The 26,897-nt window shown below is 46.1% G+C and overlaps 1 protein-coding gene across 1 annotated transcript in view; it reads left to right on the top strand.

The window, feature by feature from the left end:
• The window catches only part of LOC149873569 (ALK tyrosine kinase receptor-like), a 50,227-nt gene extending 24,900 nt beyond the window's left edge, over window positions 1-25,327 (top strand). The window contains exons 10-15 of the mRNA XM_090047220.1: window positions 5,999-6,096; window positions 10,324-10,416; window positions 11,642-11,743; window positions 13,108-13,242; window positions 14,516-14,606; window positions 16,047-25,327. Coding sequence (XP_089903346.1) covers window positions 5,999-6,096; window positions 10,324-10,416; window positions 11,642-11,743; window positions 13,108-13,242; window positions 14,516-14,606; window positions 16,047-16,751 — 1,224 coding nt within the window. The 3' untranslated portion in view covers window positions 16,752-25,327. The remainder of the gene's footprint in view (window positions 1-5,998; window positions 6,097-10,323; window positions 10,417-11,641; window positions 11,744-13,107; window positions 13,243-14,515; window positions 14,607-16,046) is intronic.
• The last annotated feature ends 1,570 nt before the right edge of the window (window positions 25,328-26,897 follow it).

Below are 26,897 nucleotides of genomic sequence, written 5' to 3'. Positions count from 1 at the left end.
CTGTCCTGATTGTAGTAAGTGTTAGTAAGCAACTGGTCAGAACAAGTTCCAACTCATAGTAGTGCTTACTGTGGTCTAGCTAAAATATGTGCTAAGTGTCCCATACAACAAGGCCCCTAGATCTCAGTTCAGTGTTTGGTGTGACAGGAGTTCATGGTTTCACCCAGAATTCTTCCACTGAGTTTTATCCCTTTTTAAAATACTGGAAACAGCAACAATAAAGAACAAAACACACTTGGGATGGCATCTGAATAAGTCATGGACCCATTGGGTTGTTTCTGGGAAAGGAGCAGATTAAGTAGTGGTCTGAAGAAGAAGTTGGGAAAAATAAGGTTAAATTTTCTGTCCACTCAGGAAGAAGGAAAATGGTGAGCTGAGTTGAGATTCTCCCCTTGCCTGCAGTGGTGTAAATCAGGAGCAACACCGTTGTGTCTGTGTGGTCACACCATAAAACTGGTGTAAGGAAGAAGAGCTGCTGACCCTGCATTATGGAGAAAGAGAACTTGGCTCTTCACTTGGAATGCCCTGTACCCTTGGAGCCTTTGCCAGGGACATCAGGGTTACCAGGACACGTTGTACCATGAATAACTGAAAAGGCCTGAGAAATTGGTATCTCCTGCTAAGGGCAATTGGTATTTAAACAAAAGAGATTAGAGTCCAGTCCCAAGCAGCAAGTCAGAACAACATGCTGACAGCAGAGCCAAATTTGGCAGCTTGTCTGTATCTTTCTTCTGGCCCTGCATGAAATCTCAGAGCCCATGATGCCCCTTGAATTAAAGAAGAGAAAGGACTTGGCTGTGACACAGATCAAAGAATTTCTTCATTGAAGCTGTTAGATACAGAATATCCCTGTATTTCTTCTTTGCTTTCCAGCTTTCAGGCTGACCAAACACAGCCTGACATGCCTAGTGTGTCTGCATGAGGTCTCTTTTAAGTCTTAGTCTGAATTGAAAATGACTATTGCATGAAAGCCACATGTCCCCAGAGGCTGGGGAGGCACAGTGACTGCCTGCAGTTGGCGGCAGTGTTAGCAGCATGGTGGGTGTGAGCAGGGAGCTCCCACAGGCAGCCATGGTGGTGTCGGTGGCAAGGGGGAGGGTGGCAAGCACCTACCAGAGTCAGTGACCACCTACAGATGCCGTCAGCAATGTTGGTGGCAGCCAGGGACGATCAGGGACTGCCTGCAGACGCCACCGGCAGTGTCAGCAGTGAGGGGGGCAGGGTGGCAAGCAACAACCACCCACAGGCACTGCCAACAGTGTCGGTGGTACTTTTTGCAGGGGGAGCACCACCAATCTCAGGGGGTGCACATGCACCCCCTACACATCACCAATGGGCTATTGATTGTGCTACAGATTCAAATACAGTATCCAGAACTTGACGACTTGCAGTCCATACCCATGCAAGCAATCTCTAGATTGCAAATGGGGTTTGCTCTTTTTTTTTTAAAGCAGCATTTTGTGCTGTGATCCTGTTTAGTGTCCAAGACTAAGCAGGGGCTAATATCTGAGAAGGGTCAGATATGAGGCTAAATCCAGATCTTGAATGTTATGATGAGAGGCCTGTTCTCCACTTAATACCATGGAAAGTGGTGTTAGTAAAACAGCAGGGCCTCTGATGCAGTATGGAGCCAGTGCTCCACCTGCCTGCTGGAGATGCTGATTGACAGATCATAGAGGAGTAGGGCTGAAAGAGACCACAGGGGTCATCTAGTCCAACCCCCAGCTTGAGCCAGGATCATCCCTAGCCAAACCATCCCATACAAATTCATAATCTAACCTCTTAGTAAAACTACTGTCAACCCTAACACAAGATAGAGCACCCTAACCTGTCACAGGTAAAGTAGGGGAACCATGGTAGCCAATGTCCTGCTTCTGTAAAAGGTTGTTAATATAATGTTGTTAAGATGAAGCAGACACTTTGGGGTTGCAGCCACTTCTGCTGCCTGGTGGTATGTTTGTTTCAGCTCATTAAATGAGAGAGAGAAGCCAAAGCAGTAATGACTAGCCTTGTAGAGAAGACACCAAGTACATTAACCCTGAACTGCAAGCTTTCTGACCTGGTTCTTGCAGTAAAATAAGCCAGTCACTTCTGATCGTAAAATACCCTGTATCATCACAAGATGGAATCACTGCTTCTCTCTGATCTCAGGGTTTCTTCTTTCTTTGCCCTTCTGCCACTTAAAAAATACTTCACGTCAGGGCTTTCATCTCCCCATATCAACTGCAGCTTTGTTCAGCCTCTCTGACAACAAGCGTCAAGCTCAAGCAGGCAATAAACAGCCAGGTGAGGGAACACAGAGGGCTTTGGAAGGTTTGTGTGTGTCGGGGTGGCCAACCTATGGCACATGTGCCACAAGTTGCATGGCCAGCCTCTGTGTGAGGCATGCAGCAGATCCAGGAGGGAGCAGGGAACACAGCAGTAGGTAAATAGGGCAGAAAGCAGAGCCTCAGTTGGACAGGGAGCACAGGGCAGGAAGCACAGAGCAGGGCAGCAAATAGGGCTGGAAGTGGAGAGGAGAGCAGCATATTGAGCAGAGGAAGGGGATTGGTGTGGCACTCAGGGATCGTTGTTGGTTATATGGACTTCTGGTTTCACAAACCCATTCAGGCTCAGCTAGGCAAGACTGTTTGAAAAGGCAAGGAATCTTACTGAGGAGTTGAAGAGGGTGGAGCTTTGCTTCTGGAGGTAAATGAATTATAAAGAGAAATCAGTTTTGGCAGACACCATAGTATGCCTGTTCTGTGCCCCATGTTGTTGCCTTTCCTCCTTATTCCTTTTTCTCTGTATTCCTAACCCTCTTTCCTTACCTCCCCTTAATTTCATCATAGTTCACCTATTCCCATCATGTTCAGGCACTACATACATACAAAGGAAGCATTCAACTATGCTGGAAAAATGATGATTCTTCTACTCTCTGAATAAGAAACATAAACTCACACTTTCCATGCAAATAATCACCTGGGGGAAAACAGCATAGCACTAGCTGGCCCATCAAGATCAGGGTGAAGCCACAAGCTTCAGCACCAAACCCTCTCCACAAAGTTCACAGATGCTTGGCCCTGGAGCGTTTGTTCTGCCTCATCTCTAGTACAAAGCCTTGTCTATTTTGGAGTGTTACCTTGCTCCTCTGCACTGAGACGATCTTGATTGAGTCAGAGGTATTTAACTACTCTGATCCTTGCAATGAAAACCTTGATGTGTTAGCAAATTGCACAGTTCCCCTTTCTGTGGAGCTCAAAATTCTCTGTTTGCTTTTCTTTGTGAGAAAAGGCTCAATCAAAGGATGGCTTTGGAAGATAAGTAGCAATTTCCCTTCCTTTGTATTTTCCAGCATGTTGCAGAGGTCATAGTGATCACACCGAACAATAGTTAGTTTTGTGTCACCTTTAGCAGGGTTGACCCATCTAGGGAAGATATTCCCATAGTGCTTCCAGTGTGCCCTTCACTCAAAACACTGACCATGAAGTTTCCAGTTGACTTTGTCCATTCATCTGGAGAGCAAAAGCTGGGGGGAAAAAAGCTGTAAAGTGAATTGCCTAATGTCTCAAGGCTGCTTCCTGGACAAAATGGATCTGAAAAGTTTGTCTTGCTAACAAATTACTCAGCCAAAATTGTTGTTTGGTTGAGAAGTCGCATCTGTTTCCATGTAGCCAAAATAAAAAGTCAAAGGAGTCTGTCCAAGGAAGAAAAAGCTTTGCAGTTTGAAACAGCTTTTCCTCTTTTCACCAGCTTTGCATCTTAGCTCAGTTCAGCCCAGTGGATCAACCCTGAAGAATTAGACATTTTTTATTCACTGCGTCTCCCCGAAGTTGGCTCCTTTGTTCTGAATTTTGATTAGAGGGAGAAGGGATGGATGGATTGTAGAAACCCCTGCTCTCATCCCTAAGAAAAGAAGTTAACTGTCAGCATCCCTTCGGTTTCAATCATTTCACCCATAAGCTCAGTTCTGGTGGATCACTTGCTAATTGGGACAGTGAGACTGAAAAAGATTCTTCCCCCCAAAAATTCGTCTCATGCAAAAACTTCTGCAACTGACACTGCAAAACAAAGCAAAATAAAAAAACCCACACTTTTTTCCTGTCTTAGGGTATGTCTGTAATGTCCATGCATGTTAGATGTGCTGTGTCTGTGGCTGCTGACAGACATGCAGCTCCCCACGGCGCTCTAGTTCATGACTTAAGCTGCCCCTTCAATACAACAGTCTTTTGCTGTTGAGTTGGGAGGATGAGGGATTGGGCTCCACTTTGGAGCTGATCCAGCCTCTCTCCCCTAGCCCTGCCCCACCTCTCCCAAATTCTGTGCTGTCTTGGGATGGGAGGGGGAGAAGGCAGAAGAGGAAGGTATGTTTTGGGGTTTGCCCAGCCTGCTCTGGGAGGGGGGAGGGCAAATGGTGGGGGCTCCAATCCACCTGTCCCAACCTCCAGTGCAGACTGGGCAAATCCCAGAGGGAACTCCCTCCCCTCTTTCCCCCGCTTCCCATTCTGAAGACAGTGCCAGGAGCAGGGTTGGGCTGCGTCAGCCCAGCCCTGCTCCCAGCATATGCTGACAGAAGTTAATGAAGGTGCTTTGCTGCACCTTCATCTGAACCCTCATGTAATGCAGGTTCATTTGTTGTGCAATCAGGCACTTTTTAAAGCACTCTGCAGCCATGCACTTCCATTAGCGCACAGCTGTGGAGCACGTTTAGTAGCCAGTCACGTGACAAAACTTCACTTCTGTCAGCACCTTATAGTGACATCAGGACAGTGTACAGGTATGTCTTGTCCATTCTGCTTTTTTCTGCATGAGGTACAGTGCAGATAAGCCCAAGACCCATCTTAGGCAACAGATGACACTGGGTGATTGGCAATTCTTTGGTAATATATTCAAAGGCACATTAAAATTGGGTTTTCCCCAACCTTTCCAGGATGAATTGAATGAGCTAATGCTTATACTTTTCCATTTAGCTACATGTGCTGCAGTAGGCACTGGAGCTTGGGCCTTGCCCCCAGTTCCAGTCAGTTGGTTAGGCCAAATTCCATTGTGATTTAGAGCAGGAGGGAAATAGGAATAGCATAACCTAGATGTAGAGCAGTGACAGGGTAGTGACAGAGGAGTCTAGAGTCCCTGTTGCTGAAGGAACAGTACCTGAGGATGTGGGAGATGGGCAGGGCAAAGGGGAAGAGTTGTGAAGATGCCTCTCTTAAATAGGTGCCATGTAGATGAGCCCCATGATCAGCATGCGGAGTGCTAGCATTCCAGCCCACAAGCCATGTCCCTTATAAGCAATGCTTGTTCCCCAAGTGTATCATCTAGCTCCATACAAATGCATCCTTCCTTTCTTTCCCCAGACGGGATGTCTGCTTCCTGCACTCATACATGAAAAGCCTGCATGAGGAAACAGAAAGAACACTAGAATGCAATAGGCCTGGTTTAGCCAAATAACTAAGGGAGTAAATGATGACACACTTCACACGTGTGTAAGGATTAACACTATGATGGGACTTAGGCACTCAGATATTATGGTTGGTAATGGGCATATCAGAGAATGGCTTCAGCTATCAGGGTTACTCAGTAGGAAAAGTAGGATGAAACTGAGTGAAGTCGAAGTCAAGTTGAATATCACTGCAACATTGTAACACTGGAATCACCTCCCAGGGAAAGAGGTGGAAGCCCATCTGAAATTAATCTGCACAAAGCAGTGAAGGAGACTATAGGAAGGGTCCTGTTCCTTGTGAAACCTGAATTAGGTGTTCTGTGGCAATGGGATGTCAGAGCTGCTGATTCTGTGTAAGTAGGTGCCAGTATCTTCTTTTCTTAACCTACCTGGAAAGGAACCGTATGTGCCAGATAAAAGATAGGTCTGAGGTATTTTTCATCATATGTATGTTTAGAATTTGATCCATGTTCCTCCTAACCCAGTGGTGACTCAACTGATTTCCTGACTTGGTGGTAACTAGAGAAGACAAGCCACGTGATGGTCCTGTTCCTAACCGTACCTTTCTTCTTTTGACAGACCCAGCCCTCTTCCCTTTGCATGCTGGACTTGCTACATGTGGCTCGTGATATTGCTTGTGGCTGTCAGTATCTGGAAGAAAACCATTTCATTCACAGGTGAGTAAGACCATTTGCTTTTAGGACCTTTCATTATTGGCCCTTCCAGGAGTGGGTGCATAATGTCACATGTGTGTAAGTAATGCTTTCCATCAATATGTTTATGCCCTATTTCATTCCAGCAATGAGGTGCTTTCAAAGGATGTGACATAAAAGCCCAACTCCTTTGAACTCTTAACAGAGACTCCACTTGTTACAGTAATTTGCTGCTCTTCTCTCCAAATTAGTGACTTGTTTGTTTTTTTTCTTCTGCCTTCTCCCCAGACACATGCATATTAAAGTAGGATTCTTTTCAGATACAGTGCTGCGAATGGTACCACGAGACTGCAGACAGCCTTACACAATCTGAATGATGTTTGAGATGTAGCCGGTTCTGTCCAGAGAATCAGGCAAGGCTGTAGAGACATCAGCCCTGTACCTCTTCTCGCCAGGAGTTGTTTCCATGCAGGCCTAGAGATCTGGCATGCTCATTAGTATTCTCTCCACCTTTTCCAAAAAGGATTTATTTAAAGGACTCCTCAGCGCCAGGATTTCTCTTTCCAAAAGGATGAATTCTAATCTTCCCTGTTACATTTCCAGGGATGTGCTGTGCCTTTGACCCTGGTCCCTTGTGGGCTGCCCTTCTAAGCAAGAAGGCCCATACCTATGCTTCTGTAAGGGAGGAATCCCTCACTTAATCCCTACTTTTAGACTGGGTCCCCAGGTCAGAGCACACCTGGTCACTAGCCATGAGCCCTCAGCAGGTCCAATTGAGTTTGGCCCCTGCTTCAGACTTTCTTTGGTGACTTCTACCAGTGGGAAAATACAGTAGATCTTTGTCTGTTTTTGCAAGTTGACATTTGTTATGCTTGTGCCTAGATCTACTCATCTCCAGAGTTAGGCTGGCAGACAGTACTTTCTGCAATCTCTGCTTCTGTATCAGCTCTTCATTGTATCCTCCCCTGCTCCCAGTGGCAGTGTGGTGTCCACTTAAAGATACCACAGCTTCACTGGGCAGTCTATTCTGCTAGCTTATTATTTTAACAGTAATGAGAAGCTCATTATTTTCCTGAGGTCTAATCTAAATCTATTTTGCCACAATTTAAAACAACTGCTTAATTTCCTGCCTTCTCTTCAAGGGAAAACAGTTGTTCTCCCTCTTCTTTGTGGCAACCTTTCAAATATTTGAAAACGGTTGTCATGCCCTCCACCTTAATCTCCTTTTCACTGAGCTAAACATGCTTAGTGCTCTCAACCTCTCCTCATACAGCTTCCCTTCAGCTCTGTATCATTTTTGTCACTTGCCTCTTGACCCTCTCTTACTTTTCTATTTCTTCCCTAAAATGTGGAGCCCAGTGTAATATTCAAGGTGAGGTCTACCTAACCAGTACCAAGTACAGTAGTACTATTGCCTCCTATTCCTTATGCCCAGTGCTCCTGCTGATGCAGCCAAAAATACATTCTCTTTCTTGTGATGGCCTTACATTGATGACTTATCTCCTATTGATTAGTAAGTACTAGCAATCAGTTAGTCATCTCTGTGCTCCTCCGTGCTGAATTAACACCAAATATTTTATAAAGCAAACCACACCATCCTTGTTGTTAAGCTAGGAACAAGGCCCCATCATGGAAGGCGCTGCTCACAGGCAACATGACCCTTCCCCAAGAATCAAAACAGACAAGACGGGCAGAGTGCACAGTATGATGGCAGCAAGCTTCATATTAAGTCCATGATTTGGAGGAGAAAGAGGAAGTTTTACTTAGGGAGGGATCACATAGTGGAAAGGAGAGGAAAAGGAAGAAGCTGAGCACAGGGAAGAAGTAGATAAGAGGAGCAGGTGTGGAGTCAGAGCTGAGGTAAAGAAAGTGAAGGAAGGGGATGGTGGAAGCAACCAGCCAGCTGGCACAAGGCAGAGAAAGCTCCGCCAAAGCCACAGGAAGTTCTCCAGTGCCCACAGGTCCTTGTTTTGGTGCTTCTTTAGCAACTAGTGGGAGTCTTTTTTCTCTGGAGTCTTCCCACAATGCAGGTAGAAAGGGAAGCTCTATTTCAGGGATCAGCAACATTTTTGGCCAGAGTGCCAAAAACACCCCAACCCCAACCTTGACCCACACCTTGACTTGAAGTACCGGGGGCAGATGGCGGGGAAGCCACGAGGGGCCCAGTCCTCATTGCTGGCAGCGCACCTCTGGGCGGACGGCAGGGAAAGAGCCAGGGTTGCACTGCCCCAGCCCCTTCCCTGCCATTTGCCCTGAGGCACACATACAGCTGCCACTGCCACAGAGCCAGTGCTTTAGACCCCAGCAAAGCTGTTTGCAGACTCCCAGCTACCTGCCATAGTTGACCCAGGCTGTGGGCAGCTGCTGCCTGCCATGGAGCCCAGGCTGGTTGCAGCAGGGCTTGCAGTCTCCTGGCTGCCTGCTGTGAGTAGCCTGGGCTCCATAGCTGGCAGCAGCTGCCCAGAGCCCAGGCTGGATGTGGCATGCCGAGCAAAATGGCCTTGCATGCCATGTTGTGGCACGCATGTCTGGGGTTGCCATCCCCTGTGCTACCTCTTTCCTAGCACTCCCCAGAGCAGGGTAGGTCTCTATGCGGTTCCAGGTCCTCTGGGGATCCAAGTGGGGGTGATGGCCAGGCTGGGCTCCATTTTCATAGACATAGATTTCGTAGACATTAGGGCTGGAAGGGACCTTGAAGATCATGAAGTCCAGCCCCCTGCCCCAGGGGCAGGAAGTCAGCTAGGGTCAAAGGATCCCAGGAAGATAAACACCCAAAAGTTTCTTGAATGAGTCCAGAGTAGGTGCCTGCACCACTTCTGGAGGAGTCTATTCCAGGCCGTGGGGGCTCAGACAGTAAAGAAGTTTTTCCTTATGTCCAGCCTAAAACGGTCATAGAGGAATTTATGACTGTTGGTCCTTGTTATCCCTTGGGGCGCTCTGGTGAACAGGTATTCCCCGAGATCCTGATGTACACCGCTTATGTACTTATAGGCAGCCACCAGGTCCCCCCTGAGCCTGTGCTTTTCCAGGCTGAAAAGTCCCATGACTCTCAGTCTCTCTTCATAAGGCTTGTTCCCTTGCCCTCTGATCATGCGCATGGCTCTCCTCTGCACTCTCTCAAGCTTCTCCACATCCTTCTTGAATTGTGGTACCCAGAATTAGATGCAGTACTCCATTTTAACCTCTTCCCCCATAATGTACAAACACATGGTTACAAATTGTATTCAGAGAAGTAGTTACAGGTATCTGTCACATACTTTACACCTTCCTAGCTCCTTCTGTGTACAAGGAGAAATTCTGGTTTAGGGAGGCAGTTAGATAGTACCTAATATAGTTAGATAGTATCTAGCATGTTTAAGCATAGCTATTAGCTACATCTGTGATCTATCCAGCTACAAGATCAGAGGCATTATGGGACACAGAAATGATCCTGATCTTCCTTTATCTGGCTTTATCTTTCACCACTCTGTGTGCATGGGAATGCTTGTGGCAACTGTAGCATCACTGGAAAAGTCCAGCTGTCTCCTTACTTGTCATGGTGCAAGAGCACCATGAACTCTTTACCATTTTTTTAGTTCACTCTTCTGAGGTCAGTTTACCAGGCTTACTTATTCTGACAGACATGAGACTAAGTCACATTGCTGGAGCCACACCTGAGTCCAGGATAGTCAGAGGAAGATAGTTCAGCCCATTCAAAAAGGGAAGACGTAGATGCAAACTTCAGTTCAGGTGCACATCTTCCTTCTGAAATACAGATTTGAGTATTCTCCACAGAGTAAGAGCTGCTCTATTTGCCTGTGACATGTACAACAAAGACATATTAGGCCCAGAGGCAGGAGCTCATGACCCAAGGCAGCATGTAGTTGGAAAAGATTAATTGTCCAAGTCAAATCTTTTGCTTCCAACTTTCTACGGTTTTGACAGCTCTCATGAGGAATGGGTGTTTGCAGATGGCCCATTGCTGTGGTGAGGGAATCATCTGCACAGATGTAAGGTCTTAAAGAATGATTACAGACAGCAATATGCAACTACCTGAAGAGTTTCTATTAAAAAAGAAAATAAATAAACCAGGGTTTGTTATTCACCAATCTTGACTACTCTGGGGTTTGTAGGTTCTCACACCTCTGCCAGCAAATTAGGCCAACTTTATTCTTGTGATGTCCTTTGGTTTTGCAAAATAGCTGAAAGGTTAAATGGCTATTATCTTTTCTTTCTCCCCTTTCCTTTTCTTTTTCCTCCTCTGTGTTGCAGGGATATTGCTGCCAGGAACTGTCTCCTTACTTGTCAAGGGGCTGGGAGAGTAGCTAAAATTGGAGACTTTGGAATGGCCCGAGACATATACAGGTAACAGAACCAAGTCCAGTGTGCTGAGACACAAACTTACCAGAGCGGGGGAGGTATTTTGCCTGGTAAAGCATCATCGCGTGCTGTAGCCCATGTAAAAGAAATACTGCGGGACTGATTTCCCTATGGCTCCAATGCTGTTGTTTAGAATTTGCTTCTAGGTGTTGATCTGACAGTGCTTTGAAGGATACTCCCTGGTCCCTCTCCCTTCTCCCTCCTCTTCCAGTTTGTCCCTAACTTCTTCCCTTTGCTTTCTGACTATGAAGTGGTGTAAACCATGAATGTGCCCTTTTGTTCTGTGACCCCAAATCATTCTGAGTTTAATCTCCTTCCTCCTTGGCACTCACCCTGTGTCTTTTATTTTGCGTCCTGAGTAAGTCTTTTCAATGTACTGCATACAAAAGAGGTGGGGGAAGGGTTAGGAGAATATAATTACCCAAACTGGAATTTAGCCAAGCCACTAGAATAAATGACTTGCAAGAAGGGTCAGGAAATCTTTAATAACCACAGATGGTCAGGACCTCAGTTAGACAGCTTATCTGCAAGGCAGGTCTTTCAGCAGCACAGTGCCTCCTACCATTCGGCTGGAGAATAGGCTCCATTCTGACTCCCAAGGCCCAAGTGCCACTTACTGGCTCAGCAGCACAACTTGGGGCTCTCCTGTGGAAGTGCTGAGCCAGCCCCGCTCTGCTTAGCTTGAGAGCTAAGGCAGCAGTCTGTGCCCGCCACTGTCAGAGCTTAGATATTGATGGGCTTCACTTTCAGTTGACAAAGGGATCATTACTTACCGTTGATGTTCTTGTCACCATAATGTCTGGGCACCTTTCTTTTCAACCAACTGCAACAGCAAGGACCTGTTCATTCCTCTCCTCTGGAGCATTTTGTTGCTAATTGGGCAGTCGAGTGGATTTGTTTATTGCAGGCTTTTATTGGTTTTGAGGGGATGTAAGTCAGTGGGACTATCCTTATGGGTAAGGTTTACAGCTGCACAGAGTGAGGAAAGCATGCAGCCTGTAGCATCTGTGTATATGAACACAGAAAGATCTCTTCTGCATCATCCCTGCCATGCTGCTCGTCTTTAAGAAAAGCCCCCATTTAAGCCCATTACCAAATGAGCCAAGCCCCAGGCTGATAACTATAATCCTTTGATTAGAAAAGTACTACATTAAGGCCATTTTCATTCTGAATCCTTGGGTGACTGTCCGCTTTTATCTTTCCTCTGCAGGGCCAGCTATTATCGAAAGGGAGGCTGTGCAATGCTGCCAGTCAAGTGGATGCCGCCAGAGGCCTTTATGGAAGGAGTATTTACATCAAAAACAGACACATGGTGGGCCTTTTTCTTCTTAACTGTTGTACCAATTATTTGCTATCCACTTGCAAATTGAAGGCGTTCTCTTTGGAGGGGTGCAATGGGTGTGGTTAAAATGCCATTTCGGTTATTAACTGAAAGGAAGGTGCCAGGTCTCTACTCATGAAAGGTGGCTGATATCAGTCCGAGCCAGGCACCTTTCAGCAGAAGGACCTGTACTTCTGGTACCAGCAGAATGCGTGTACATTGTTGGGTAAGCAATGACTTTCCTGGTGCCAGAGGAGAGAGAAGGAAATGGGGCTGGCTTGCAAACCAGAGTCAGCAAGGGGCTGGGAAGGGCTTGACCAAAAGTGCAAAGCCTTAAGCAATCACTGAAGCTGTTTGTGTCACACCCTGTATTTACCCTGGCTGACAGCCACCTGTGTCAGGAAGCGAGAAGCCACTGTTGAAAAAGCTGGACTTCTGGGGGTTGGGAAAGAGATGCTTAGGCGAATGTGAGTCAGGAAGCCAGGAGTGCAAGCCAGTGTGTTTGGGAGGGAGGAGGAGATTGTGAAGCTATCGGTATTAACAAACACCAGCTCCATTCCTGGAGTTTGGAGTGATCAAGAGCCCATTCCCCAGCTGATGGGTCATGCTGAGTCCTAAGATTTGATGTCTGTCAGTGCCAAAGGGCTAAGTCTGGACTGCTGTTTTGTTCCCAATCACACAGCAGCTGCAACTTTCAAACAGCTGTCGTTTTCCAAGCCACCAGCCAGATTACTGCCTCAAAGGATGTCCTGCCAAGGCCACTCCACACTCCAGATGAAGAATTATGATGTAATCAGGAGAATGTTCTTATTCCAGTTTCCTGCAATATCTAGGATCCAGACCCAGCAAGGGGCTCACTCATGTCATCTTTACAAAAACACAATGAGCCACTGCTTATTTAGGACTGCAGGGATTCTTATAAAGGGCTTGAGGTACTGGGTCCACTAAGACCACTTGCCTACCTCCAACAGTGCCTGATACTTGAGAGCTCAAAGGTACACAATTTCTCCATGCAACTGGTCAACTGGATACAAGGGTAGAGTGATTATTACTTCCTGGAGTGATTACTCGACTACTCGTAAGCTGACCTGCAGTCAGAAGCATCAGATTTAATTACCCTTATCACAGTCCTCGTTTATTTAACAATCAATGTCATAGATATTCATAAAATAACCTATTTTTTCCTTTTAACGGAGCTACTTTTTCCAGTATTCTTAAGCACTGAATTCCAGAGGTTGACTGATTGTGGGTTGCACGAAGCAATACTGATTTTACTGAATCTAAGTTCATAGCCCTCTAATTACACTAATTTTTACACGTATCCTCATCCTTTTTTCTTTTCATTCTGTATCCAGGTCTTTTGGGGTACTGCTGTGGGAGATATTCTCTCTTGGATATATGCCCTATCCTAGCAAAAGTAACCAGGAGGTGCTTGAGTTCGTAACAAATGGAGGAAGAATGGATCCGCCCAAAAACTGCCCTGGCCCTGTGTATGAGACTTTAAGAAATACAATAAGTATAAGTATAGTTCATTCTGTGTTTTGAATTCTTTGCTCTGGTCAGAAAATTATTGACTTTATTATCATGTAGTTACTGAATATCCTAATTAACCTTTTCTTTGTGAAATCAAGTGTAAGACTTTTTCTTTTCACTTGTCAGTCAGTGCCCTTTGGGAGTACTTAGTATGGGTCATGAGTTAAGTTAGGTCAGTACTTTATCCTTCAGATTTGGTGTAAGGCAGAAACTCCAAGCCACTTACCTCTATCAAAGATGCCTTGTGGGCTTTTTTAGAAGGCAACTTTTGCCCTGATTATTGTATCAAAGCAAGCCTGCACAGATTCCCTGTGTAGTTTCAGACGGATAGGTTATTTTGTTGCTGGATTCCACCCTCACTGGGGGTTGCATTGCAATGGTACCTCTATAGTATGGCCTGGCTTTCACATGCACTTAGGCACCTGAAAATTCACTGGAAATCAGAGGGAGCTGTAGGTCCTCTGTGCCTTTGAAAATCAGTCCAGTAGACTGAGTCTTTGAGAGACTTTGAAGTAAAAGGTAGCAGGCAGTATAAGCCTGCTATTATTATCATTAGAATTGCACTGTACAGTTTAGTTTCCCAAGGTAACACTTCCCTCACCAGCTCCCAAAGGATAGTGTATGCTGGTAGGGTATAACAGCCTGACTCCATCTGAGCAGCCCGTCTGATGATCAATGAGGGTGGGATCAATGGCAGGGTGGGATCATCCTTGTTCAGATGGAACATACAACTGATGCATTGGAGAACAAAAGGTCTGGGCACGGTATTTGTTGCTCATTCTTCCTGGTTAGAAGACCCCTTTGCACAACAGGGGTTTTCCTCAGTCGCAAACACAGTGTTCAGAATGGGTGAGAAGGGAGGCAGGAATTAGATGGAAATAGCTACAGCCTTAGATCGTTCCCCTAATCTTCCTAAGGGAAGATTTTTTTTGTTTTTCATCAGTTGTGTGAATCTTCATGGCATGTCTCCAACAGCAACACATACAGACATATCTGGCTTTTTACCTACATTGGTATCTGCATGCAGACAGGGGAGTGGGTACAGGGCTTCCCACTTGAACCTGCATGGGAATGGATTTCTAATTGGCCACTGCAGCAGCATACTGAATAATTGGTTGGGTGGTGGGCCCTGATCATCTCTGGGTTGCAGTGAAGTGATGGTCTTTATTGACCAAAGTGATCTGCCTTTTTCCTTCCTGCCACTCATCTTCTGTCTGGCTATTCTTGTAGGTATCGTATAATGACCCAGTGCTGGCAGCACCAGCCTGAAGACCGACCAAATTTTGCCATAATATTGGAGAGGATTGAATACTGCACTCAGGTATCAGTGTTCATTTCTTCCTTCATCTAATAAAAGGCAGAAAGGGGAAGAGGGGAACCTCCCACCAAAGAAACAGTCTGAGCAAGCTGGAGTGCAGGGCACTTGGAAGGTAGCACTGCACTAGGCTGTGAAGATATGCATTGTGTTAGATTGAAAATAGTGTTGAGCAGTAAACTGGGAGGTGCTGGATCCTGCCTGCCCTTCAAATATATATGTCTCCATCTCCCTGGCCAAAGAGGGAGTTCTCACTGACAATACACGTGCCCTGCCACAGGCCAAGAGGAGTAGCAGCTCTGTGACTGCTGCTTCTGCTTAAACATAGAGTTTCCCAGCAGTCCAGAGGCCTGAATCAATCCATCAGATGTTTTCTTGTACTTGTGTTCTTTGTTTCTCTGACTGTGCTGCACAGGCATAGCCAGGTACCAGCCTCTCTTCGCAGTCTGGCAAGTACTGACCTGTGATGGTCCCCACCCAGAATGCCAGTTTTAGCAGACCCCCTTAACCTCTGGGGAATTTTGTCTCTAGATTCAGCTAAATTTCCTTATCTCAGGCATTTGATGCCATTAGGACCAGCCAGCTTTGGACTATTGCAGCTGGGGTGCTAGTCGGGCAGAGGAGGGAGAGATTGGGTGAACTCTCCAGTACTGCGTCTTCTTTACCATCCTGTTTAGGACACAACTGATTAGCCCAAGTAGCCCAGTTGAGACTTAACATGGTGTAGCAAATGAAACAGCTAGGGGATTATTCTATTGCCAGCTTGGATACATACTGGCTGAGAGGCCTTGTTCACCCCATTTTCCTTCTCCAGGCTTCATTTCCCCAATCTGTAAATTAGGGATGATTAACAGGCTTAACCTTTCATATTTCAGATGCATTTTAGTTCTTAGGGTAGGAGGCGTTAAATCCAAAACATCTAGTATTGCCCATCAACAGTCAGCAGTCGACCAGTTTCTAGCCATGAGACAGCTCTCTGTGGAACTTTTTGCAAAAGCACCCAAAAGGCTTGGGGGGACCTAGTCCCTTTGAGGCCCCTCAGGTCCAAAGTAACTGAGGTGCTTCTTCAAATGTTGCCCTGTATACCACCGACCTCACCGTCTCCTGCACCACGTTCCTATGTTTCCATAGCTGTGACTGATTCACCGGTACCAGAGTGCTATAAGCTTTGTTTTGGAATCTATATTTCATCCCAACATTCTCCTTCCAGTTCCAACTCAACACCAAAATTCTTCCTCACTTTTGCCATAAACTATTGTATAATATAACTCTCAGGTTACTGTTTCATATGTTGTCATGTTCCACTCCAGAGCTAGCTGTATTTCACAGATGCCCCTTGTATAAAAAGTTTGGAGGCTGGAGAGGCACCCCATCCTGCATGATTGCAGGATGCTAGCAATGCTTGAACATCAGTGGTGGTACCAGTTTGATTGTTCTCTCTTGCAGGACCCTGATGTCATCAACACTGCTTTACCTGTGGAATATGGCCCATGCATAGAGGAGGAGGAAAAAGTCCCAATGCGCCCAGAAGACCCTGAAGGAATCCCTCCTCTGCTGGTCTCCCCACACCAAGAAAGGAAGGATGACAAGCAGGCCCTGCCTTCTCCGCCCCCTCTGCCCACCACTGTTGCTCCTGGAAAGCCTTTGTTGAAGGTGGCAGCCTCTGAGCCACCCATTCCTGCTAAAGCGCGCCCAGGCCTGGAAGGGGGCCATATCAGTGTGGCCTATACACAGTCCAACCCAGCTTCTGAGCTTCACAAAGGCAGGGGGTCCCAAAACAAGCCCACCAACCTCTGGAATCCAACCTATGGCTCCTGGTTTGCAGGGAAGACGGGCATCAAAAATAATTCCTTGCTGCAGAAAGAGGTGTCTGAGAGGGAGAATTTGGGGCATGAAGGAAACTGTACAGTGGGGCCCAGTGTGGTGACTGGCAGGCTACCAGGCTCCTCCCTGCTCTTAGAACCATCCTCACTAACAGCTAGTATTAAGGAAGTGCCTCTCTTTAGGCTCCGCCACTTCCCCTGTGGGAATGTCAACTATGGATACCAACAGCAGGACTTGCCCCTGGAGGCATCAGCACCGCCTTGTGCTAGCAACTACGAGGACTCTGTCCTTAGAAACAAGGGTCATGTAGCCCATCAAGGGCCTTGAGAGCACCCCAGAGCTCTTGACTTTCATCCCACATGGCCTGTGAGCCTTGAAGAGGTTATCCGTGTTACCTACACACTGCGAGCAAAAGAGCAGACAGTGTTACTTCCCATATTGTGCCAACTGGCTCTAAAGTGCCACCCTTGGAAGCCGTGTTTTCCAATAAACCAAGGGGCTTCAACTCGCAAGAGCCCCTGCTACAAGGAGAGCGGATAATAAATGTTCACTGCAAGGCCCAGCTTTCAGTTGCATCAACTCATTCGCATGATTGTTGTTGTGCCCTTTCCTGTGAGCTTCTTCTCAATTGTGTGTGCTCTGCTTAAATGTAAAGTCATGACTCGCTGCTTGAGTGTTTCATGTTTGGAGCTTTGCTTGCCAGACTAGTAACTGCTATGGAATGGGACGTTTGGAAATATCCTCCAGGTGGCAGAGATGTGAGGAGGGCTGGGACAAGCGTCTTCGAAACAAATTGGACAAAGCAACTCTGGATGGGAACACAAGAGTACGTTCCCAAGTTGCGTTACAGCTAGAGCACAGTCTTCAAAAGTCCTTGAATATGCAGTATTTGCAGTATCACTGGCAAGCCAGAGGAAAGATGTCAGTCATACTGGATGGTTTGTGAGGGAGGTGGGAAGCTAGCTTAATTATAAGGGAAAGGGATGAAATGCAAAAAAAAAAGCGGGCAATTTTTTTTCCAGAACCCAAATCTTATAAGGTACTGGCCGTTTAAAATTCCTTCCATCCAAAAAAAACCAGAGCACGTCTTTCTACAAGAATTTATTGTTCAGTGGAATTTGAATGGGTCAGGCTTAGTTGAGAGAGAGAGAGATGTGTAACAAGGCCTGACCATCAGCAGTCACCAGTATTGCTCAAAGGTTTAAAATACCCTATAAAGGCCGAAGATAGAATGTTGTGTCCCAATCTGGATTCCAGATACCATTTGTATTCCAAGGGGTTACAACTCTTGTTTCCATAACACAGTATTTGTATGATAGTTTAAAACACAAAGCTCCACTGATCCATTTTGAACACCTTGTGCATGAAATATATCCCAGTAAGTGTATTGTCAAATATAGGCATAGGAGATAAATTCACATGTAAAGATGTGCATTAATAATTTACAGTGTACTCACAAGGGGCTGTTTATGCAGCAGTGCTGTCTAAAAAATAAGTGGCTGTCTATTTCCATAGAAGTGGGTCTATTGAGCAGCAGAAACAACAGGAAAGATGTGGGCCTGGTTTCCTGATCTGTCACCATAAAGCAGCAGTTCAAATGTTGGTTCTGGATCCAGGCAGTGAGGTGAGTCCCCTTTCTTCAAATAAAACAAGCCAGAACATCCAGTTTGGTTTTGGGGGGCCTCAGAAATGAGGAACCCTATTTGATAAGGATGGGCTAAGCCATCGTCACCAAACCAGAGGTAGGATTAAACTCTCCTCCACCACTCTCCTCTGCCACCCCTCCTGGTGGAATGTGGCGCTAAAAGTTTGCAGAAGTTGATGTTGAAATTATTCCACATCATTTTAAAATGAGATTTATACTATGTTGAACAGGTTTATATTATACAATATAATAATTTGGTGGTTGGGTCATCTTGATCACCTGCTGCTGGTATGTTGGATATCACAGCTGTACAGATTTCATGGATATAACTAGGCCTAGACCTCAGGTCCTCTTTCACATGAGCTGAAAGGATAATCTACAAGCTGTGCCAGCGTTACAGCTTACAGTCCTTTTCATGGACCAGCCACTAGCAAGCGATGTTGCCTAGGACTACAGCTCCTAGGATCCTACAGATAACATCCACAGGGCCCTCTCCCTCTTCAGATTCCTCAGATAGTGAGTTTTCCTATTACTTTTGGTAACAGGAGCATTTTGACAAAAAACCTCTAGGCTATGAGTAAGGGCCTACTGAACTTGCCACAAGATAAAGTAATTTTCACAGCGTGGTTGCAGCACAAAGAACCAATTTCATGGGTATTTCCCAGCAGCCCTCCCCTCATTACTGATTGGTGGAGGGGTATTGGCATTGCATTTAATTTGGTAAAAGGTGGTGCCAATACCTTTTCACTTCTCTGCCTGGCACCTTCACATAGCCTACGTCATGAGCAAATAGGAACTCTCAATCATGTCATCTGTGGCTGCAGTGATTGTCACATTGTCTTTGTATTGCAGTAAGCATGGGACATTTTAAAACAGTGTATTATATGAATAATAAGCTGGGGGGGGGGCGGGTTAGGCTGATTTTGCAGGAAATCTCAGCCAATACAATATTTCCTGGCCATCTTTCCACAAAAACTGCAAGAACCTTAGCTATGAGCAAAGGAAGATATGCAAGTCACAGCATCAATTTCCTCCTCATTCATGACAATAGCAGGGATGTAGACTAATTTCTGTACTCTTATTTGTGGCGTGTATGTTTGTGTATCTCTGTGTGTATATACAGGTTCAGTTAGGTGTGCCATGCTCACAAGGAAAACAGAAAGAGATAGATGACTTAAAAGGCTTTATTACCGTGTTTTGGTGAGTTGAAATTGGGAGACTCAAATTCACTTTCTCAGAAGATATTTTTGTCTACTCGGTTTTAAAAATATATATATTTCTAGGATTTCTTTTTCATGAAAACTTCCATGGTGGGGAAGAGTACATCCAAAACCTTTGGGTGTTTTTTTTAAAGAAACATTCACAGCAGTCTTGTGTGGCAGTGTGCCTGCCTACTAGCAGGGAGATCTGAGATCAAGTCCCAGTTGAGGTGACTTGGGGTGAGCGAGCTAACAAGAAGCAAGTCTTCTTGAACTACTTCACAGTTAGGGCAGCCAGACTCTGGAACCGGCTTCCAAGGGAAGTGTTGATGGCTCCTACCCTGGGAGGTTTAAGAGGTGGCTTGATGCCTGCCTGGCTGGAGTCATCCAAGCCCCATTTTTCTCCTGCCCAGGCTGGGGGTCAGACTTGAAGATCTACAAGGTCCCTTCCCACCCTACTTCTATGAGTCTATGAAGCGCTTTGGGCTAAGAAAGAGGTGTTCAGATCTGGAAAGAACTGATTTGTTGAAGAGCTAGGTCTAGAAATGTGGTTGAATGGCATTGAGCAAGCTGTTCTCAAGTAATGTCAGCCCAAACGGTAGATTCAAACCTTCTCATGTAAATTCTGTCACCTTGCGGTGCTTCCGACACATTCAAACTGTAACCAAGTAAGTGCTTTTTGGTTTTGGCTCCAGTGCAGAAATGGAACCAGAAGGAGGAAGTCTGAATGTAGATTCAAACCCACTCTTCAACTCCTCATGGGGCATCTATACACACACTCCAGTGTGGAGGGGAAGGAGCTCCAAGAGCAGCTCTTAATTAAAGCGGCCACAGCACCATGTGTATTCAGCATCCTGCGCTTCAAAACAGTGGCAGGGGCGCTTGAACTAAACCTCATTTGACAAGCTTTAGCTCAAGAGCCCCTACCGCCATTTTGAAGCTCAGGGACACTGAATAGATGCGACTGCTTGAGCACATTAATTAGCACACTCCAGCAGACTTGATTAATCAGAGCAGATGTGCAGCACATGCATAGGTGCCCCTGGAGTTCAGAGAACCTGCTTTTGGCTTATTCCTAGTACAACAGCTCTCAGCCACAGACTGATTGTTCCACCAGTAGTGATCCCTGCGCCACCCTGAAGCCCGGCATCGTAGGCACTCAGTCATCTCCGAGCCCTCGCTTAGAACTTTCAGATCCATGTTCTTCCCCCTACTCCATACCTGTAGCCCCAAAAGACAGCTGACTACTTGCTCTCAAGACTATTACTTACCTAAGCTTGTCCCCTATGGATGACATAGGTGCAGTTATAAGACAAGTAGATCCATGGGACAGAAAGGAAGGTTTCTGTGGCTGATGCCAGTTTGCTCTAGGAATAAAATAGCACTTAACACTCCAGTATTGCTCATTGCTTAGTCATTTCAAATTTTAAACAATAGTAGCCTTGTCCAAAGGGTTGAAAGAAGCTGTGGTAATAACCCTGCTACACTTGGTGCAACAGACTGAAGGCTTCAGTCATCACTGCCATGGTTCATAGAATGAGCTGCAGGAATCATTGCAGATAAGGAATAAAAAAAAATAAGAGATGCAGTGAGACATGAATATGAAGTTCTTGCCTGAAGACAGGCCAAATATGGGGCAGGAAAGGAAACAAAACAGCTGCTTGTATTTGAAGGCTTGTCTCATTCAAGTGAAGGCACAAGAGCTGGGCTGCATTAAGCAGACCGGCACCCGGGTAAGGCACCACCCCCTAGTGCTTTTGTTTTGAGACTGTCTTGTACTGATTATCACTGAAAGGTCCTTAAAAAGGTGCCTTTTCTGGTAATTATTGTTTCCCTTAGTGGAGCAGAAGAGATTCAAGATTCATAAACCTAGTTCTGCTATTATTGTAATTCCACTGAACACAATGAAGTTATTTTATAGTTAAACCAGAATCTGAAACAGATTTTGTTTTGGCCCAGTAATGAAACAAGCACTTGGTGGGGTTGGGGGGTGGGATTTGATAGGGAAAAAAAAAGCATACGAATTGATAATCAGCCGATTAAAAAACACCAAAAAAATTCTTGCATTGTGTTTCGGTTGTGCAGTGGATATTTCTGCAGTGGGTGATGGAAAGCAGGTGTGCAGTAGCTGGGCTGACTATGCCATGGGCCTAGTTAGGCCAACCCATTATAAATGTCTTCCTTTAGCTACATATAGCTATTTTTTCGCTACAGCATGAAATATAGTCAGACCCAAAGCCTGTACTATGACAAGAGTGCATAGAAAACCCCGACTACTAAACACAGCCAGGTCCATGAATAGCAGCTATGAAGTAGCTGTTTCCCTATAGCCTAGGTAGACCTAATAGTTGCTGTGCTTGTGATGGTTTGTGCTGCTGGGAGCAGGGTAGGGTAGGACAATTCCTGATTTGTCTTTTCCACTGCCACAAATCTCCTTTCTTCCAGTGGACTCTGGTTTCTCCTCACGTGCCTGATCACTCAGGTTAAGGTAGTAGCAACATGAAGTTACAGGGAGCGTGGAAGAGGCTTTCGCAGTGGGGAGCAAGAGGCAGTCACCTTGGATCTTGGAACCAAGGAGGGTGGTGTTGCACTCCCTGGAGAAGCTGTGGAAGGAAAGTCAGTTTATCTGAGGTCCTTGTATTAGGGTATTCAAGAATATAGTCATTAAAAATGGTGCATATCATTAGCCCACTGCAGTCCATGCTAGGCAGCCTAATGTAGCATCACAAGCTTCCCCTTCCCTCCCCACACCTGTGTGTCTGCTAAAGGCAATTCAGTGTGAGAGTAGCCTCAGCAATGGCCTCATTTTTGCAATGCATGGCAAGGCTAGCCTGTTGAATGCCATGATGTGTTTAATTTTGCAAGGCTGCCCCTATAGCTAAGCCCATCATCTTGGTGACAAGAACTCAGAGAAGAGAATGGCATAAAATATCCTTTCACCACTGCTAAGACATCACATATGATTGCCTGCCCCAAACTTACACCGTTCAACAAGAGGCCAAATTGTCTGCATCTGGCTTCTTCATTTTGTAACAGCCTCACTAGGTATGTCTCTCATCTGTACAGTAGCTTATGCAAGACTGTTTGTAAAAGGGGAAGGGCCTATGCACTTCAGGGATATGATCAAGGTAAATACTAATATATGGTCATTGAGTATTTTGTATCAAATAGTGTATTTGTATTGTAAACAAGTGTAGTGAACCCAAAGGCATGAAGACAAATAAAATGACTATAAGTGGCTTGTGTGGTGTGACTGTGTCTTTTTTGAAACATCTACATTAATCTCAGCATCAATTTTTTTGTAAAACACTGACTGGCTCATACTCCGAGAAAAAACTGTTACCTGCATAAGGTTTAGAATACATCTCCTATCTAGGCGAGCCAATATTGGAGAGAGGGAGAACCTCCTTCCTGGCTAATAATTAAATCACCACTTAACAGAGCTCCATAAGCAAAACAAATTAGCTTTAAAGTATGGCAAGTACAGAGATAGGTACAATGGTTTCCTAGCTCAGCATCCAAGTTGTTCCATGGTGGACAAAAGACAAAATCACTACGTGCCAAGATTTTTGGTTCTTTATCTAGTCATGAGGCATGTTTTCCTTTTAGTTTTAACCTGGACTTTAATGCCTTTTAATGACCAGTGTCCTGATTTTTCAGTCTACAGTAAGCGTGCTTTTAGCCCTGTGCTCAGCCCTAGGTCCCTAAACAATAGATGGCCTAATAATCATAGAAAATTAAGGTTGTAAGGGACCTCAGGAGGTCATCTACCCTGTGGTCTCTGAAGTAGGGTGCATGCACCCCAGGGGGAGCGCAAGATGATCCACTGGGGTGAGGGAAGAAGATTATATACACATATACATACACACACAAATAGAAGTTCTAATAAGTAATACATATATTGGGGGTGCGTGCTCAAAAATTTTTTACTGATAGGGGTGCGCGATCAAAAAAAGTTTGGAAACTACTGATCTAGTCCAATCTACTGCTCAAAGCAAGACCATCCCCAACTGGATCATCCCAGCCAGGGCTTTGTCTAGCTGGGTCTCCAAGGATGGAGAGTCCATAACCTCTCTGGGTAACCTGTTCCAGTGCTTTACTACCCTCCTACTAAGAAAATTCTAATATCTAACCTAAGCATCCTTTGCCACAACTTGAGACTCTTCCTCCTTTTTCTGTCATCTGCCACCACTGAGAACAGTCCACCTCCATCCTCTTTTGAACCATCCTTCAGGTACTGTAGTTGAAGGCCAATAATAAATCCCACCTCAGTCTTCTCTAGACTAAATAAACCCCAGGTCCCTCAGCCTCTCCTCAGAAGTCAGGTGTCCCAGCTCCCAAACCATTTTCATTGCCCTCCACTGGACTCTCTCCAATTTGTCCACACCGGATTTGTAGTGGGGGACCCAAAACTGAACACAATACTCCAGATGTGGTCTCACCAGTACTGAATAGGAGGAAGAATCGCTTCCCTTGACCTGCTGGCAACACTCCTAATTCAGCCCTTCTTGGCAATAAGGGCACACTGTTGGCTCACATTCAGCTTACTGTCCACTGTAACCCCCAGGTCCTTTTCTGCAGAGCAGCTGCCCAATCAGTCAGCCCCCAGCCTTTACCAGTGCATGGGACTGTTCTGTCCTAAGTGCAGAACTTTGTTGAATCTCACGAGAGGTCTTTTGGTCCAATCCTCCAATTTGTTTAGGTCTCTCTGAATCCTAGTCCTAATCTTCAGTGTATCTACTACTCCCCATCAGCTTGGTGTCATCTGCTTACTGAGGGTGCACTCTATGCCGTCTTTGAAGTCGTTGATCAAGATATTGAACAAAACCAGCCCCAGGACCGACTCCTGGGGCACTCCATTTCATCCTGGCTGTCAACTAAACATTGAGCCATTGATTACTTACTACACTTTGAGCCCAGTGCTCCAGCCAGTTACTATCCACCTTACAGATAATTCATCCAGCCTGTACTTCCTTAGCTTGCTTGTGAGAACATTGTGGGAAATGGTATCAAAGACCTTGCCAGTCATCTCAACATAGAAGGTAATCAGGTTGGGGACTGAAGTTAGGCTGACTGGTCTGCGGTTCCCTGGATCTTCCTTCTTCCCTTTCTTAAATATGGGCACTATGTTTGCCCTTTTTTTAAACCAGCCAGGACCTCTACTGCTAACCACAAGTTCTCAAAGATTATGGCCAGCAACTCTGCAATCACATCGCCATTGGGTGCATCCCATCTGGCTCCATGGACTTGTATATGTCCAGCTGTTCTAAGTAGTCCCTAACCTGTTCTTTCACCGCTGTTGGCTGCTCACCTTCTCCCCAAACTCTGCTGCCCAGTACAGTTGTCTGGGACCTGACCTTGCCTACAAAGACGGAGATGAAAAAGGCACCAAGCACTTCAGCCTTTTCTGCATCCTCTGTCACTAGGTTGCCAACCTCATTCAGTAAGGGGACCTACACTTTCCCTGATCCTCCTCTTGCTACTGACATACTTGTAGAAACTCTTCTTGTTACCCTTCACATCCGTTGCTAGCTGCAACTCCAATTGTGCTTTGGCCTTCCTGACTTCAACCATGCATACCGGAGCAATATTCTTACACTCCTCTCTAGTTATTTGCCAAGTTCACACTTCTTATAAGCTTCCTTCTTGCGATTTAAATTTATTGAAGAGCTCCCTACCAAGCCAAACTGGTCTTCTGCCATACTTGCTAGTCTTCCTACACACTGAGATGGTTTGGTCCTGCACTCTCAGTAAGGCTTCTTAGAAGTACAGGCTGCTCTCCTGGACTCCTCCCCCCAGACTGGCTTCTCAGGGGAACCTGCCCGTGAGTTCCCCGAACGAATCCAAGTCGGGTTTTCTGAAGTCCGGAGTCCTTACTCTGCTGCTCTCCATCCTTCCTTTCCTCAGGATCCTGAGTTCAATCTTCTTGTGGTCACTGCTGCCCAACTTGCCACCTACTACTAGATTCCCCACCAATTCACCCCTGTTTGTGAGCAGCAGGTCAGGAAGAGAATGAACCCTAGTTGGCTGCTCCAGCACTCGCACCAGGAAGTTGTCCCCAACACTCTCCAAAAAACTTCTAGGATTGCCTATTACTGCTGTATTACCCTCCCAGCAGATGTCAGGGTGACTGAGGTCCCCCATGAGAACCAGGGCCTGTGATCAGGAAACTTCCACCAGCTGTTTGAAGACAGCCTCATCCGCCACTTCCTCCTGGTCTGGTGGTCTATAGCAGACCCCCACCATGACATCACCCTTGTTGTTCTCCCCTCTGACCCTAACCCAGAGACTTTTGACAGACCCATCTCCAGATTCAAATTGGAGCTCTGAGTAATCACATGGTTTTTACATAAAGTGCGACTCCTCCTCTTGCCCCCTGCCTGTCCTTCTTGAACAGTTCGGAGCGCTGTCACAGATGGGTACAGTCACATGAACACCCACCAAGGCTCTGTTATTCCAATCGCATAATAATCCCATGACTGTGCAAGGACTTCCAATTCTTCCTGTTTGTTTACCAGGATTTGTGCATTTGTGTTCAGGCACTTAAGGTAACTAGTCAACTGCCAGATTTCTCAGGAAGAATGAGAACATCTCCTCTGCTGCCCCCTCCTGCTTGCTCCTCCTCCAGGGCACCCCCCCCCCCCCTTACCTCAGAGCTTTGGTTTCGACCCCTGGGTGAACGTAGTTTAAAACCCTCCTCAGTAGGTTAGTGAGCCTGTGGGTGAAGATGCTCTTCCCTCTCTTTGTTGGGTGGATTCCATCTCTTCCCAGCAGTTCGTCTTCTTAGGAGATTGTCTCATGGTCAAAGAAGCCAAAGCCCTGCTGGCAATACCACTTGCTCAGCCAGGCATTGATCTGCAGAATGCACCCACCTCTTGCCTGGGCCTTTTCCCTTGACTGGAAAGGATCAAGGAGACCACCACCCGAGCCCCCGTTCCATTCACCCCTGCACTCAAGAGCTCTGTAGTCACTCTTGATCTGCTCAGTGTCTCTCCTGGAGTGTCACCGATGCCCACATAGATGAGCAGCATAGGGTAGTTGTCAGACGGCCGGATGAATCTCAGTAATCCCTCTGTGACATCTTGGATCCAGGCTCTGGGCAAGCAGCAAAATTTCAAGACAACAAGTCAGGTTGCAGATGGATCCCTCCATTCCCTGCAGAATTGTCTCCAGCCACCACCACCCATTGCTTCTTCTTGGTGGCAGTTGTCTCGATTCTTCCCACCTTGGGGAAGCCTGGTCTGTCTTCCTCCACCAATGCTCCTCACCTTCTGTTGCTAGGGCTCCGTATGTGTTCTCTAGATAACTGCTGCAGGTGAAAATGAAGATTTCTGCTTGCTGCCAGAAACCACAAGCTTCCAGCTTCCACCTTCCTGGGAGTCCATGTCTTCTCCCTTCTCTAGCACTGCCTCTGGCAGTTCTTCCTCCAATCCCAGAGGTCTCCACTATCATCGAATTAACGAACTCCTCATGACAGAAGATGCTTTGGAGTCTCACCACCTCCTCCTGTAGCTCTTTTGCCTGTTGCCCAAGATGCACCACCAGGAGGCACTGCTCACACTACAGGCACATCCCCACTTGGCCATCACCAGAAGGAACCTGCGAGCTGCCGTCCCCACAGCAGCAAAC

The sequence above is a fragment of the Crocodylus siamensis genome, chromosome 1, assembly GCF_052110815.1.
Source record: "Crocodylus siamensis isolate JL-2025a chromosome 1, ASM5211081v1, whole genome shotgun sequence".
Classification (NCBI taxonomy): Eukaryota; Metazoa; Chordata; order Crocodylia; family Crocodylidae; genus Crocodylus; species Crocodylus siamensis.
Note: the sequence above shows the minus strand (reverse complement) of the source record. Positions and strands in the feature narration are given on the sequence as shown.